Raw genomic sequence first — 17,916 nt, forward strand, 5'->3', positions numbered from 1 at the left:
GTGCCTTTCTCAAGTGATTCAGATTACTATGGGTTTGCCTTTTTAAAGTTTTTAACTGTAGATGTTGTGGAGTGGGAGCTGTTTTTGTCTCGAGTTGATCATTCAGAATTATATCTGTATAATTCAATCTGTATAATCAGTGTCGCCAATTGATCCAGTCTTCCTGAACTTTTCAATTTCTCTTTCAGCCACACTTTTTTTACTTAAATAAACGGAGTTCAAATCGTAATTTCTGAGCTTTTTTATATGTAATTAGGTTAAGCAAACAGGTTTTCATACAATTTTTTTCTTAGGTTCGACTTTGACAGATGGGACATATGTGTCCCATTGGTATTTTTAACTAGGACATATATTTTTGTCCAGTGGTAGCCTATGAAAAAAAGGTCCAAGTGTTGTTATCTCTGTTTCATAGTTTTTGTCGCTGTCGTCATCAGTCTCAAAACGGCCCAGTTCACTTTCAATAAATTTCTTATCGGCTAAAAATTGAAGTTGAATTGAAGTGAACCCAATGGGTTAAATATGTCCCGCTTAAAAATACCACTGGGATATTATTATCCACTAGGGTTATTTCTAAAAAATCAGGAATATTTATATCAAAATACTATACCATGTTTAGAAAATCACTGATATATATGCTAAAAAATATTCATGTACTGTTAAAAAATCTCGATGAAAATGGTAAAAAACGAATATAAACGCATTAGAACGTCGAGAACTTGTGAAAATAAATCTGTTACTGATTCCGTAAGTCACCCAGTGTTGTTAATTCAGTTGTATTTTCTTGCTTTTGCACTAATAATACCAATAAAGCAAAACTAGGTACGTTTAAATCGGGACATATTTGAGCCAGTAAATATTTTTAAACTTTAGTGGGACATATTAGTATGTATCCCGAGGGGGCCGAAAGGGTTAAATCAATATCAACAGGATAATATACATATTTTAATCAATCGAAATAATTAGATATATGTATAAAAAATATGAGTAGCAGACTTTCAAATCGCACTTTGTCCATTCTTTACATTTTTCAGTAAATGAGAAAAACTACCACTCCGTTATTAATGAAGTTAAAAAATACACAAAACTGTACATTTTTATTATTTATTTGCCTTATTATAAGTCAGAACATCGTTATTAGTTTTTCGAAAAAATATTTTTTTTGTGGACAAAACGCCATTTGATTGTTTTTAAAGGACAACATATAGCTTGACTGTCCCGAAATGATTAAAATAAAAATACGAATTAAAGATGCATTTATGCGTGTCATTAAAGCAATATATACAATTAAAAGAAAATCATATATGACATGTATGTCATCCTCCAGAAGGCAGCAACATTCTTCTCCATATTCACATTGTTGGCAGGTCTTGTCTTTTTTAATTATATTTTCACGATACAGGAGCTATTCTTGATCGATAGTAAACTTCAAGGTCCTCGCTATTTAATATAAAAATATAATAAATCGCGAGCGACCTTAAAGTTTACGAACGGTCAAGGATAGCACCCGTGATCTTTAAAAATTGGATCTAACTAAGTTAACTCTAGATTTATTGCCATTCTTTCCCTGATAAACTAACTAAAAATTGTGATAAGCTATTCAGTTTTTTCTTCTTAACTATGCTTCATTGGCAATTCCGGCAGTACTATGTTAGTTTGGTTGAAGTAAACTTAAAAACTTTTTAGAAAAGTCATTATTCTCTACAAAACCTCTGTTTTATAAAAGATTTTATTTTCCCCAGCAATTTGTTTGTTTGCATCGAGTTATGATTATACTTTTTATGCCACTGATGCCTGTAACTTTTTCGAATGAAAGTGCTGCATGTTTTTTGTCATACTAAGTCCAATCAAAGTCCAGCTTGCTGAAAAAATTTCATTTTTCCAAAAAGCCATTCTTAAATCAGTTTTTTTAAGTCGGTCAACGCGGAACTTATTTCTACCACACCTCTTCCTGCTTCATGTGAAGCAACGTACCTTTACTGAAACTCTAATTTTCCCGCCACACCGTACTTATTCCCATACTTTTATTTATTTTTATCATAACTATAAGATAACTTAAATGTTCTTCTTTCATGTTCAATTTGAAAAAATTTCATTTGATCAATTAGTTAAAGAATTATATTAAAATAACTCAACCACGCGCTTTGCCGAACGCTAGTATACAGTGCGCCAATATTTGTGAGAAGGGTGACTTTAGCGTTAGGAATAAAAAATTCTAGAAGCTAGAGATTTAATATTAGAAAAATCTTTATATAAGGTTTTTTGTGTAAAATTTTCAGAGTTTTTGGATGGTCAAGTCAGTTTTTTTCTAAAATTTATATTTTCGGAGATATTTAAAAAAATATTTAATTTCGCAGTTCATTTGTGGGGTGGCGTTTGGGCTATGCTGGTCTATTACGCAATCGAATTTAAAGCGGACTGTATGGAAATAATAACAAAAAAATTCTTACCTTATTTTAACTGGTAGGTCGAGAAGTCTTAAGTTATTAGTAAGGTGAAGGAAGGAGGGAGAAAGGGTTCATTTATTTTTTACTATAACTGAAACCGGCGTTTTTTGGCGACACTTGATAACTACAGGAAACGACTTAACAATTCAATTTGTTCTTACTTACTGACGACCACGACTAGTTAGTACTAACGAAAGGTAATTAAAGAGAAAACAAAAAATTTAGTACAATATCTGGGCAAGAAAATAGGCCAGGTACTTCGAATAAAATAAATTTAATGAGGCCAAAACATCCTGCCCCCCCGAGTTTATTTTTAAAATAAACGAAAAATCAACGAAAACTAATTTAATTTTAATATGCTAAGTCTGCACATGAACCCATCACCCTAAACTAAAATTTTAACTATCAAATAAAATAAAAAAATCCTCTCCAGTTTATTGACTGGGTAGAGGACACAGTTTAACGACTGGGCGCATGTAACTACCGTGCTTGGTTCGCACTTTTACGATTCGAACAATCCCATCTTTTCCAGGATACAAAGTCTCTATGACTGCCAGAGGCCACTGTAAAGGTGGGATAGTTTCATTTTTTATTATAACTACCATTCCCTCTTTGGGAGGGTTCGAGTTAGTGTTCCATTTTAAACGAGACTGCATAGAAGACAAATATTCTGACTGCCATCTTTTCCAATAATGTTGAACAATGCAATCTAATAATTTATATCTTTTCAAAGTACTCATATTTTTATCAAGATCAATATCCATCGAGGGTAATGACACTAAAGGTTCTGTACATAAAAAATGCGATGGAGTCAGCGCGACTGGATTTTCAGGGTCGTTACTTTGAACACAAAGAGGACGCGAATTCAAAAGACACTCGATTTGTGTCAGAACAGTTAAAAATTCTTCGTAAGTAAGGATTTGATTCCCCACAACTCTATTTAAATGAAGTTTTACACTTTTTATATTGCTTTCCCAAATACCACCGAAGTGACTGCCATAAGGTACGTTCATTTTCCAAGAAATTTTGGTATTATTAAGTTCCTGTTGGAATGCATCTTTATAAGTTTTTGAAGTAGTTAATTGATATATTTCATCGAGGACTCTCTTGGCACCCACAAAATTTGTGCCATTATCTGAATATAAAACCTTACAATTTCCACGACGAGATAAAAATCTTTTGAAAGTGGCTAAGAAACAATCTGTAGAGAGCGAGGAGGCTAATTCAAGATGTATGGCTTTCGTACTTAGACAAACAAACAAACATACGTAAGCCTTTTGAGTTTTTACGCCACGATATTTTCCTATAGTAATGGAAAACGCACCAGTATAATCTACACCAGTGTGTAAAAAGGCTTTTGCCTGATTGACTCTTACGGCGGGTAAGTCAGCCATCATAGGATAGGTAGGTTTAGGATTAAGACGAAAACAACGATTACATCTCCAAATTCTATTTCTGATGGCCTGACGACTAGATAGTATCCAATAATTTGTTCTCAGAAGATTTTGCAACAAATACGCTCCAGCATGTAAATGCAATTTATGGAAATAATCTATTAACAAAATGGTTAAAGGATCGGCTTTGGGCAACAAAATCGGATGTTTTTGTTCAAAACTACATTGGGAGTTGGACAAACGTCCACCTACTCTAATTATTCCATTTTCAATAAATGGATTCAAACGACGTATGGAAGATTTTACAACGAGATTTTGAGAAAGGGCTTTATATTCTTCAGAAAAATGCTTTTGCTGGACAGCTCGAATTAATTCAATTTCTGCAATTTTTAAATCAAATAGAGATATCCGTTTATTTAAAGACAATTTTCTAAGAAATCTCAATACGTATACTGTGGAATTTAAAAGTTTCGACCAACTGGAAAAATATTCAATAAGAGTATACAGCGGAGAAATTACACGAGGGACATTACCAAAGAAGGTTTGTAAACTATATGCAGAATCACAAATCATAATTTCCTGTCCGTTGACAGACTGAAGAGGCCAATATTCTGGCTCCAACAGTAACCAATTTGGACCAGTAAACCATGTGGAATGGTTGACTAACGAAGAAGGAAACAAACCTCGAGAGGCGCAATCAACAACATTTTCCTTTCCAGGAACAAAAAACCAATACTCTGACGGAACCATCTTATGAATTGTAACAACTCTATTTTGAACAAATATTTTGAGATTTTTCTCTGAGGACTTTATCCAATTTAATACAATCATGGAATCACTTAAGGCAAAAATTTTATCAATATTATGTCTAGGAGAATAAGTTTCAATAGCATGTGAAAGAAGCTTTGAGAGAAGAAGCGCTCCACAAAGCTCTAATCGAGGAAGAGTTATTTTAGACATTGGAGATACTTTAGATTGAGAGTACAGTAAAGTAACTTTAACTTGACCTGTACAATTAACAACCCTGGAATAAACAATGGCTGCGTATCCAGCAGCACTTGCGTCTGAAAATCCTAAAAAAGACAACGACGAATTAGGTGTAACTGCTATATGGCGTGGAATTTGTATTTTGTATAGGACATGAAATTCATTTTGAAACTTTTCCCATGCTATTTCGATTTCTTTTGGTACGGTACTATCCCAATCTACCTTTAGAGTCCAAAGTTTCTTTATCCAAATTTTAAGCAAGAGGGTTATAGGAGATAGGAATCCCAAGGGATCAAACATACGAGCAACAAGTGAGAGCATGTTTCTTTTTGTACAACGGGTCGATGAGGGTATTTCTAACCCAAAACTAAAATTGTCACATTTTTCTTCCCATTGCAATCCTAACACTTTGGAGACTGACTTATCAAATTGTTTGGTTTTGACCAATTGAAGGGGTTCGGGGATTGTCGATAGTAGATCGTTCGAGTTCGACATCCATTTGGTTAATTTAAAACCACCTTTTTGAAACAAATTCACTAACTGAGTGTGTGTAACTATAGCTTCAGAAACATTTGGAAAACTGCTATAAAATCGTCTACATACATATCTCTTAAAATTGGGATGATAGCATCAGGAAAACTTTTAGATTCGTCATTACATAATTGTTTTATTACCCTGAGACTAAGATATGGTGAGGCTTTTACTCCAAAAGTTAAAGTATTTAATTGGAAAATAGAAATAGGATCATTGGTATCAAATCTCCACAAAACTCTTTGAAACGAACAATGAGATTCAACCACTTTAACCTGCCTATACATTTGTTTCAAATCAGCGACAATTGCGATTGGAAAAAGACGAAAATTCAACAATATTGTGGTAGGATTATTTTGTAATTTTGGACCTTTATAAAGAATTTCATTTAATGACGGTCCTTTACTAGTTTTCATAGAGGCATCAAAGACTATTCTACAAGGAGTGGAAGAGCTATCTTATTTAAAAACACAATGATGGGGAATATAATACGACAACGAATCAATGGTTTGAATGGGAACTAAACTCATGTGCTTTTGGTCTAAATAGTCTTGAAAGATATCACAGTAAAGTTTTCTAAGTTCTGGGTTTGGTGCTAGGCGATTTTCTAAGGACAACAATCTATTTTTAGCAAGAACAAAAGAATCACCATCAATACTTCATATATCTTCACCATCAAACTTAACTAATTCAAATTTGGGCATTTTAATAGTAGAATTATTAGTACTATTGGGATTATTACTCAAAACAGCAGGTTTATTTATTAATAATGAAGCTAAATATTCAATATTGGAGTAGAGATCATAAAATGCATCTAAATGCGTATGGTATGCAACGCCAGCATCTGGCTCCATCTCTTGTTTTAATATAACGATATCTTGAACAATTTCCTCATATTCTGATAGAGTTTTTTCGAAAGTACTATATCTAACTGCAAAGTTACGCATTTTTGAGGCATTTTCTGGATCTTTTTCTAAGGCCGACCCGGCATCGTAACATAATTGAGCCCTACGAAAGATAGTTTCACGTTTAGAGCATAATCGCTCCAATTTTAGTTCGTTTTGACTTTTAGGCATGTTTAATAATAAATATTGAAATTCTTTCAAAAAATTATCAATGATGAAGAAATAAAATGGAACAAAACCCAAAATATGTCAAGAATAGTAGTTAGGTGTATATATTTTTTCAACAATTACTAAAATTTTATTAAACTAAATCCAAACAAATTATTTTTAGGTTTGCAAAATATCCAAATCAAGTATATTTACTTAATCAAAATCGATTTCACTAAGCGATGGGTTCAGAAGCAAAAACACGAATTCAATGTTCCAACTATAGTCGACCGAAGAACAAGGTTTTTCGATACACGACAAAAAAAGGGTACACTACGATTTAATTAGATTTTAACACGACAAATATACTATACCGATTACAATTATAATTTTAAATAAATTTATCCAATGCGAAAAATACGATAGATCAGATCTTGAACCGGCAAAGCAACAACGAAATTGATTCAAGACGATCCGGCTAGAAGGCCAAACTTATGGGGTGGCGTTTGGGCTATGCTGGTCTATTACGCAATCGAATTTAAAGCGGACTGTATGGAAATAATAACAAAAAAATTCTTACCTTATTTTAACTGGTAGGTCGAGAAGTCTTCAGTTATTAGTAAGGTGAAGGAAGGAGGGAGAAAGGGTTAATTTATTTTTTACTATAACTGAAACCGGCGTTTTTTGGCGACACTTGATAACTACAGGAAACGACTTAACAATTCAATTTGTTCTTACTTACTGACGACCACGACTAGTTAGTACTAACGAAAGGTAATTAAAGAGAAAACAAAAAATTTAGTACAATATCTGGGCAAGAAAATAGGCCAGGTACTTCGAATGAAATAAATTTAATGAGGCCAAAACAATTTGTTTAATTAAAATTTAAGCACCCACTTCTGGAGTAAAACTTTTTGATACATATGTTGTTTAATTTCATAATCAAATTACAAAAAGTTCTATCTTGTTTGCTTTTTTCCGAAGTCAAATTCTCTATTGACTCCCTAAACGTGAAATTCAAATTTGTTTTCAAGTGAATGAAATAAAATCGTTATTAATCGTTATATGTATTTAGTTCCAACTAAATATTCCAACAGTTTACCGTTTACCAAAAAATGCGTTGCAGCTTTTAAACCCATTGGGGATAACGGTATAAATATTCAAATGATTACGAAAGTTCTACCCCCTGGTAGATTGGATACGCCTTTGTCGCCAAACTTCAAGTGTAGGGATTTTGAAATCCTTTCTCGCAAATGAGCATTATTGGCTATTTTGTTTTCCATTCATCTACTCGGCAGTAATTGAATTGATCAAGTTTTTAGGAAAGCGCGCATAGTTTTTATCTCAATGTGGTCTGTCAAATGCTTTTCAAAGATTATTAAGTTATTTTAATTAATCTTTCGTTAGTATAAATGTAATATTAAATAATAAACGCATTAACTGCCTTAAAATATTATTACTCCAAGATTTTCTTAATTTAAATAACAAAGTTGAAAGTAAAGCAAAATTATACATAATGTTCTTAATATCTTTTGACATTAGTATGTTATTGTTAGTAGAAGATGGTGTGTTGGAAAGATATTAAGAGAAAAAATTAAAAAGGCAATAAAATACAGCAAAATAGCAACCCATCAGATCCAGACCAAATCCCAGTAGAAAGCTTAAAATGTACAAATAATTAAACCTTAGACATTATAGTAGATTTTTGTTTTTAATATTATTAACATAATATACAAAACAGGACATCAGTCAATACTTTTCGAGTTATTTGCGAGTACCACGTTTTTGGAAGATTTTTCGCAAATATTTCAAAAAATTAGTATTTTATCGAAAAAAATTAATCTCAGCAAAAATTAAGCTTATAAAACATTGAAAAAAATTGGATATCTATGAAGTCTGTAAATCCAGTAAAAGGAAAATTGTAGCTCATGAAAAATACATTCATATTCGTCAAATTCGAAATTGAATATTTTGGAGAACTTTTCGGGGAAAACTCATAACTGTCTAAAAGAGCTTCACTTTTATTTTTCATAAAAGTTTTTATCATTAAAACTAAGCGAGTTAGGCTTAAAATAAAGTTGGCCCTTTTTTTTTGTAAAAAAAAATCGTGAAAATCTCCCCTTATTTAGCACTCCACATAAAATTAATCATTGCCGCTTTAAAATTTAATTTTTATGTATTTTTTAAATTATGATCTGTAAGTTTCACCGGTTCACATTGTTTATTTTTGAAAACGCTCGAACGAGTCACTGATCACGAGTGTATGGAAACTTTAACAACCGTAGGTAGTTATCTTAACTAATTTTGGTCTTACAGAAAAACAATAATACCAAAATATTTATAAAAGCATAACCTACATATTTTTACTATTTGAGATTTTTCTCAGTACAAATACTTTTAAACTTATTTTGAGAAAAGGGCATTTTTCCAAAATTAAAAAAATTACTATATATATCCCGTTCACAGCGTAATATGCCTTTGGGTTCCCGTTCGCCAAGCCTGTCTATTCTGCCAGTCTTCTTCAGATAGATTTCTTGCTGACATTGCTTTTGAGATTCCTTGGATCCATGTTGTTGGTGGTCGTCCTCGTTTTCTTTTCTCTGGTGGTACCCATTCTAATACCTTTTTGGGTAGTCTTTCTTCCCCCATACGTCTAACATGTCCGTACCATATTAGTTGTTGTTTTTCGATGTCTTCTATAATTGAACTTTGTACTTTCATTTGTCTCCTGATGTCCTCATTTTTCACATGTTCTAATCTAGACTTTCCCGCTGCTCTCCTCCAAAAATCCATTTCAACTGCCAATAGGTTACCTTTAAGTTTTTGTGATAACTGCCACACTTCTGAGCCATAGACGATTACTGGTTTTAATATGGTATTATATATTCGCTTTTTCGTTTCCGGTCTTATATTTTTTTGCCATAATACTGAATTCAACGCACCTATAACTTGTTTTCCTTTGGTTATTCTGTCTTTTATGGCTTCATCACTTCTTCCTGTCTTTGTCAGTTTTACCCCCAAATATGTACATTGGCCACATTTCTTAATAGTTTCATCTTCTAAGTCGAGGTCATCTGGAGTATTTTCTCCTACTACGCAAAGATATTGTGTTTTTTGGACATTTACTTCGAGGCCCCATTTTTTGTACTCTTCCATTAGTTTTCTAGCCATATACTCCAGGTCTTCTTTGTCTTGGGCAATAACTACCTGGTCATCTGCATAGTGACGTATATAACGTTTCATCCCCAATAGATAGCCCCATCCCTTTACACTTCTTCTTCCAGTGCCTGAGTGCTTCATCGATATATATGTTGAACAGTATGGGAGATAAACAACAACCTTGCTTCAGTCCTTTTGTTACCTGAAAACCATTAGACACCTCTTTTCCTATTTTAACTTTTGCTATTGTGTTCTTATAAAGCTCTTTAATAGCATCGATTAGTGTAACGCTGATACTGGTTTTCTCCAATACTTTCCACAACTTCGCAACAGGCACGGTGTCATATGCTTTTGTTAAATCGACTAAGAGTAAATGCACTTCTCGAGATCTCAGTGTTCTTTTCTCAAGTATTTGGGATAAGCAGAAAATACTGTCTATTGTGGATCGTCCTGCTCTGAATCCGTTTTGTTCTTCTGACTCAAAAGGGCGGTATTCTTCGCATATGCGTTCTTTTATAATTCTTCCATATAATCTGCTAAGCGTACTCGTAACAGTTATACCCCGATAGTTATTGCAATCTTCCTTATTTCCTTTCGTATGGATAGATGTAATCCATCCTTCTTTCCAACTTTGTGGCACTGGTTCTCCATGCAAGTGCCTATTGAAAAAATTACTATAAAGCCAAATTTTACATATTTATATCAAAATAAATTGTAAACCGGTAATAATTATTCTCATTTGGGGTACTAATTAAGGGGAGATTTTCATGATTTTTTGTTAGCAAAAAAAGGGGCCAGCTTTATTTTGGCCAACTCGCTAAGTATTAATTTTATAAACTTTTATAATACCTACATAAAAATAAAATATTTTAAACATTTTAATAAAGTGTCAATTTGGAATTTGACTAATCAGAACATATTTTTCATGAGCTACAACTTTGCTTTTAAAAAGTCTAAAGAGTCTACGTACACCATTTTTTTTTCTAAATCTTTTATAAGTAAATATTTATTAATATTATTTTTTCAGTGATCTTGACTCAAAAATATTAACTTAATAAAAAAACTATATGGAACAGAAGTTGTTTATTTATCCATTCTTGGACTTCCTTTAAATATAAAATTTAATAAAAAAAATTTAGCTTGGTAAAAGGTATATTAGTTTAAAAAGCCCCTATAGGCTACAAACATAGAAACAAAATGTTTTCGCTCTGTAACAAGAGCATCATCAGTGTTACAAGAACATGGTGAGCCAACCAAAAAATACAAAGGTCAAAGCCTTACAAAAACAGACTAAAATTCTTACATAGATGCAAACATAGCAAAATCTAAGGGATGGATAAAATTCCTTAGGCTACGGCCCTAGGGCAACATATGACTCCCACACGTGGTAAGTGGGTCAATAGGTAACAATTAGGTCATTATGTTACAAGAGGTGACAGGCAACTAACACAACTTGTTAGTTGCCTGTCACCTCTTGTAACACAACTTGTTAGTTGCCTGTCACCTCTTGTAACATAATGACCTAATTGTTACCTATTGACCCACTTACCACGTGTGGGAGTCATATGTTGCCCTAGGGCCGTAGCCTAAGGAATTTTATCCATCCTTTGGATTTTGCTATGTTTGTATCTATGTTAGACTTTTAGTCTGTTTTTGTAAGGCTTTGACATTTGTATTTTTTGGTTGGCTCACCATGTTCTTGTAACACTGATGATGTTCTTGTTACAGAGCGAAAACGTTTTGTTTCTATGTTGGTAGCCCTATAGGGGCTTTTTAAACTAATATACCTTTTACCAAGCCAAAATTTTTTAATTAAATTTTACTTGTAATTAATGGTATACAGCCAGCTACAGGAAATTCTTCCTTGTGGATATTATAATGTATGTATTTTACAGTTTTGCAGTTACTCGAGCGCGTCAGATTATCACATGGGGAAACCTTGTACCCAGTAAATAATGTACTTCTACCATACATTGGCTCTTAATACAGGGGAGTGTATTAAGGGGAGTCCGAAAAAAAAATCTATCCTTAGAAAAATTCAAAACCGTCAGATTAAGATAAGGTAAGTTAAGTAGATGCAAAACAGTGTATATTTCAAAAATCTGACGATTTGAGCGGGGCGTAAGGAAATGTGTGTGTCACAAAGTTTCACAAAAAAAGCGATTATTTCGGGAAGTGAACGTCGGATCGAAAAACTAAAAAATATGTGTTTAATATTTTTCAAAAATCTATCGAATGGTACCAAACACAACCCCACGGAGGTGGGGTGAGGTGTTACTGTAAAATCTTAAATAAGATCCTCCATTTTTTATTGCAGATTTGCATTCTTTACGGAAAAATAAGAAACTCTTATTTAAAACATTTTTACGAATTATGGATAGGTGGTGCTATAATGGGAAAAACGATTGTTGAAAATGGAAAATTTAACTTAACTTTTTTTGGTTTTAGGATCTACTCTTCACAACCCAATAACGCTCGAGTAACTGCAAATTTAGCATACTGTCCTTCCCTAGAAAAAGGGGTGAATTTCACCACCCAAGTAAAAGCAACCAATGGTACAAGTCCATCTTTGAAGTTGATGATAAGTAGAACCTACATCGAAATTTTCAAGAAAATTCGTTGTTAAGCTGAAAATTACACTCCAGTAAGGTTAGATACGGTCATTTACTGGGCTAAAATTATTTCAGAAAATTAATATTAACTACAAAATTTAATGAATTTTTACAACAAATTAATATCTCAAATAAAAGAAGGTAACAAATTATTATCAAACTACGTCAGCATTGTTAAATACTAATGATTGTCTACCTTGTTACAATGGAATTGCCAAAAGAAAATTCCAATTTGTAATCCCTTAATAAACAGACATATAAAAAACAAACTTTATGGTGTTATATCTAGTTCCTTTTCACCTGATATAATTTCTTACATCAACATAAAGAGTGAATAATTTACCACAGGAAACAGCGCCACGTGAACCGTATTTTTTCCTTTTAGCCTCGGAAATAATTTTCTTTTCCTTGGTCTTTGTATCAGCTTCACTTACACATTCAATCAATCTGCTTTTTGCAGAAAGAGTTTTCTCGCCCTGTTCAGTTTTTGCTTTCTCTTCAAGAGGTTATACGTCAGGGATCTATTCCCTTAGAAAAGTTGGGTGGGAGCACATTTTCGATGCTAATGCCTTATCAGATCAGAATGGCATGTCTGTTATGGGGTGAATAATAATTAGTTAAAGGAAGGTTTAAAAGTCAACATTTGAAAATAATATATCGATGCTTAAGATGTGATACCGCGTATCTGCAATTTTTGACAAAATGAGTTTTATTGCTTATTGCATGTAAAAAGTACTCTGTCATATTGTGGTGAAAGCGCTAATTTGATCTATACAGTTTGAATGAGTAACGTGATTAGTAGTGACATCTGGTATAGGTAAGCTGAATATCTTTTAATGTGACAGCGCGTATCTGAATTAGTTGACATAGTAACGTGCTGTGGTAACATTGTGTTGATAAAGGTATGTACTTACAAAACCATAATTTATTTATAAAGAAACAAAAAGCATCATAAAATATGTTCAAAGTTGCAGACAGATGTTGTCGAATTGTGGTATTATTTAAAAACCTTTGTTATTTGCATCATAAATCAATAAACTTCGGCGTTAGAACAGGAAAACAGATACGCGATATCACAGTAACCACTTTTTTGATAAATAGGTATACCTTCAGATACCTGAAATCACTAAAGCAGTATACGAGTATAATATTTTTTATAAATAGTAAATTATTATCCAAAGACTTCTGTTTATTTTAAATTTATTTCGTTATAATTCGATTAAATATTTTAGATTACTGTTTTGTTCCAGATTAAAATGAGTACCTCTAGAGGTCGTCAAATGGTAACAAATGCAAGAAATGACGTAATAGTTCACGTTTTAAACAATAATATCAAGGACACCATTAAGTGTGCCATAAAAACAAACAATGAAGAAGGCACAGTATTGGAAAATACCGATGCGGATGAGCTGGGACCTACATTATTATCTTTGGAACAAGAGGTTGCCGCAGCCAATCTGATTTTATTGGGGGAGTCTGCAGTAACAAACGAAACGTTTTCGACAGACATAAACAATGTTACTGATGGATTGCCAAAGGAATCTGATTTTGAAAAAGTGAGTAACTGGCTAAGGAATATTGACAATGAACATTTAGATTGTGACGCAATATTAGAAACGGTTTCCAATGAAATTTCGACAAATGAGCTCTCCAGGGACAAAACACATCTAGAATAATTAAGAAATGACGTTGCACTAAACCACGAAGGTATTTTAAATGAAGTGATGTCGAGCTCATCGTCTGTAATTGCTGATCAGATTGATGAATCGTGGTTGACAGAAAACGAAAATAAGTCAGATTACTCAACTAGTTCGGAAGAAGGCAAACAAGAAGAAGGGGAAGATTTAGATTGTGACGCAATATTAGAAACGGTTTCCTATGAAATTTCGACAAATGAGCTCTCCAGGGACAAAACACATCTAGAAGAATTAAGAAATGACGTTGCACTAAACCACGAAGGTATTTTAAATGAAGTGATGTCGAGCTCATCGTCTGTAATTGCTGATCAGATTGATGAATCGTGGTTGCCAGAAAACGAAAATAAGTCAGATTACTCAACTAGTTCGGAAGAAGGCAAACAACAAGAAGGGGAAGAACCAGTAGCAAGAGCCGATAATGACGGTAACAACGAAAATAAAAAAGCTCGAAAAAGAATAGCAGATATCAACGAATGGCACGATATTAAAAATAAAAGACTAAGACAACACGGAAAAAAATATATTGGCTGGACAAGGGTTGGAAAGACAGCGAAAAGAGGAACACCTAGAAATGAAAAACAAATGGGACCAGTCTGCTTATCCTCCGTATGTAAAAAATCCACAGTAAGGCAGTGTCAAGATTTAAATGAAGAGGACCGAAAAGAACTTTTCAACAACTTTTGGAACAATCTCACATGGGACCAGAAAAAAATCTATATCGCTTCTCTGGTTTGCAAAAAAGAAAAAAACAGAAATACAAAGAAAGAGACTGAAGGATCAAGGAGGAAAAATACATTAACCTACACAATTAAAACATTAGATGGCAAGATTTTGACTGTTTGCAAAAAGTTATTTTTGTCAACGTTTGCTCTTACAGAACATTATGTATTTAACTGTTTGACATCAGAAACAAAGCATGGAGTGATAGCAGCAACAGAGGTAAATAATGAGAGAAGAAGAGAGAAGAGAAAAATAGCAGAGATCCAAAAAGAAACTCAATGCAATAAGTCCAGTAACAGCGCCAAAGATGTATTGCGTAATTTTTTAGATTCTCTTCCGAAACTCCCTGCTCACTATTGTCGCAAATCTACAAGTAAATTATATATTGAGCCTATTTTTGGAGACAATATGAGCAAAGTATACCAGGAATATTCCAGAATGTGCCGTGAACAAAATAAGGAATTGAAACCAGTTTCAAGATACACTTTTGATTTAATGGTAAAAGAAAAACATATTTTCTTCCACATACCAAAAAAAGATCGTTGTGATACATGCTGCAGTTATGAAACAAATAATCTAGATGAGAATGTCTATAAGAAGCACATTAACAACAAAGAAAAAGCAAGGCAAGAAAAGGAGAACGACAAACAGGCAGGGCATGTAAAACAATGCATTGTCCTAACACAAGATCTTCAGGCAGTAAAAGTATGTTCCATGTTAAATGCATCGGCTTTATACTATAAAACAAAACTTTGCTGTCACAACTTTACCATATTTAATGTTAATACTCATCATGTAAGATGCTACTGGTATACAGAAACAGAAGCTGACCTATCCGCCAATACCTTTGCAACTTGTATCACTGATTACTTGTTAGACCTCTGTCCTGTAAATATTCCTATTATTATTTGGAGCGATGGTTGCACCTATCAGAATAGGAATGCTACATTGTCAAATGCGCTTCTATCTTTTAGTGTCGAAAACAATATTATTATCTACCAAAAGTATCTTGAGCGTGGCCACACACAAAGGGAGGCCGATTCCGTTCACGCTCAAATAGAAAAGGCAGTAAAATATAAGTCTATTTATCTTCCAAGTGATTATATCAGACTCACAAAGGAGTCGAGGAAACAAACACCATACCAGACAAAAGAGGTCACTTATGACTTTATCAAAAATTTTTCCGAAACTTTAGTATACCCTTCCATTAGACCAGGTCGAAAAGTTAACGATCCAACCGTAACTGATATTAAAGTCATCAAGTATACGCCTGATGGAATCATCCAAGTAAAATTAGATTATTGTGGTGAGTTTATAGATCTACCTACAAGAAAACCTAGAAGTGCAAAAACCAATGTTTCACAACTAGGCCAGTTTAAACCATTACGTAACGCTCCTATCAAAATAACCAACACAAAATATAATCACTTACAGCAACTTAAAAGTGTAATTCCTAAAGACTGCCATGGTTTCTACGACACCTTGCCTCACGAGAGTAAACAGAAGAATTAACAACGTATTTGTTGTTTTATTGATTTTTGTGTTTTCTGCATTTTTTAAATAAATATTTCAAGTCAATAAATTTCTTTCTCCCACACAAATAACAAATTGCAATATTTACATTTGGTAGTGATTTCACGCAATCCTCCTCTAACCAACAATTAAACAATAGTGATTCTACGTATCTGCAGCTTTTTGTTAATGAGATTATATTAAAAGAAATGATATACAAAATATTAAAAGAAATGATATATGATGATGAAAAATATATAAAATAGTATTAAAATATTTAATTCTCACACAACAGAACGTTTTTTGCGTCTCCTGTAAAAAGGGGTTTTTGCAGATACGCGGTATCACATCTTAAGCATCGATATGTACCTATGTGCGTACAAATTTTTCTGTGCAATTTTTATAAAACTGAATGATTTTAAGCAGATTATAAGTGCAAAAATAATGTTTATACAAGCGCTTAAAAACTGATCTAACCAAAAATGTGCACCAGTACTATAGCCCAGTAAATGAACGGGAAAATTCGGCGATACCGTGTAATTTTCAGGGGCAACTCCGAATTGCATGAAAATTTGGATTTAGGTTCCACTTACCCTCCACTTCAAAGTTGAAATTGTGCCGTTGGTTGCTTTTACTTGGGGGGTGACAGTCACCCCTTCTCGGGGGTGAAAAAACATACGTTCAAGATAAGACCGGAAATGGATAAATTGACTGATTCTAAGCAACTTTTGTTCTATAGAGTTTTTTACGTAAGTCAATACTTTTCGAGTTACTTGCCATTGAAAATGTTGATTTTTCGACAAAAACTACGTTTTCAGACGGTTTTTCGCAAATAACTCAAAAAGTAAATATTTTACCAAAAAAAATGTCCTTAGCAAAAGTGTAGCCTATAAAAAACCCAAAAAAATAGTGTATCAGTAAAGTCTATCAAACAAATAAAAACAAAGTTGTAGCTCATGAAAAATACGTTCTTATTCGTCTAATTCCAAATCGAATATTTCAAGGTGAAATCACCGAAAAATTAAGCACTTTTTGGGAAAAACCCATTTAAACTTTTTTAAAGTGTTTATAAAAAGCTTTGTTTTAATTGTTAACGAAAGTTTTAGCATTAAAAATAAGCGAGTTACGCTTAAAATAAAGTTGGCCCTCTTTGTTTTGTAAAAAATCATGAAAATATTGCCGTGTTTAGCTCCCCAAATGAAATTAATCGCTACAGCTTTAAAAACAATTTACTTACCTATCTATTTTTTATATGATCTGTCAGTCTCACCGGTTTAAAACTGTTTATTTTTGAAAGGGTTATAATTGAGAAAGCTTGAATGGGCCACTAATCACGAGTGTATGCAAATTTTGAACAGCCATATCTTAACCAATTTTTGTCTTACGGAGAAACAAAATGAAACTAGCATATTTATAATAGCAAAACCTACATTTTTTTACTCTTTAAGATTTTTCTTATCACTAGTACTTTTTAAGATATTTTGAAAAAATTAAATTTTTCAAAATAGGGTGGTGCTAAATAGAGGGAGGTTGTCACAATTTTTTTTTTCCAATAAAAGGGGCCAACTTTTTTTTTCAGTGTAACTCGTTTATTTTTGATGCTGTAAACTTTTGTAAAAAACAAATAATAAGCTTTTTTTCGATACTTTAAACATGTTAATAGGGTTTTCCCGAAAAACGCTTCTTTCTTCGGTGATTTCGCGTTGAATTATTCGATTTGGAATTAGACGAATAAGAACGTATTTTTAATGAGCTACAACTTTGCTTCTACTTAATTTGGAGACTTTATTGGTACACCAGTTTTTTCC

At 32.9% G+C, this 17,916-nt stretch overlaps 2 protein-coding genes across 2 annotated transcripts; one reads left to right on the forward strand and one right to left on the reverse strand.

Annotated features, from left to right (window-relative positions):
• Nucleotides 1-336: 336 nt before the first annotated feature.
• Nucleotides 337-5,320, reverse strand: LOC126890101 (uncharacterized). The gene is made up of 2 exons (XM_050658949.1): nt 4,372-5,320; nt 337-476 (listed from the first exon to the last, which is right to left on the reverse strand). Exons 1-2 carry the CDS (start codon nt 5,318-5,320, stop codon nt 337-339), a joined length of 1,089 nt encoding a protein of 362 aa, XP_050514906.1.
• Nucleotides 5,321-12,862: 7,542 nt separating this feature from the next.
• Nucleotides 12,863-13,984, forward strand: LOC126889517 (uncharacterized). Its single transcript, XM_050657857.1, has 2 exons — nt 12,863-13,081; nt 13,430-13,984. The coding sequence occupies exon 2, from the start codon at nt 13,436-13,438 to the stop codon at nt 13,853-13,855; it is 420 nt and encodes a 139-aa protein (XP_050513814.1). The 5' UTR covers nt 12,863-13,081; nt 13,430-13,435; the 3' UTR covers nt 13,856-13,984.
• Nucleotides 13,985-17,916: the final 3,932 nt, after the last annotated feature.

The sequence above is a fragment of the Diabrotica virgifera genome, chromosome 8, assembly GCF_917563875.1.
Source record: "Diabrotica virgifera virgifera chromosome 8, PGI_DIABVI_V3a".
NCBI lineage: Eukaryota > Metazoa > Arthropoda > Insecta > Coleoptera > Chrysomelidae > Diabrotica > Diabrotica virgifera.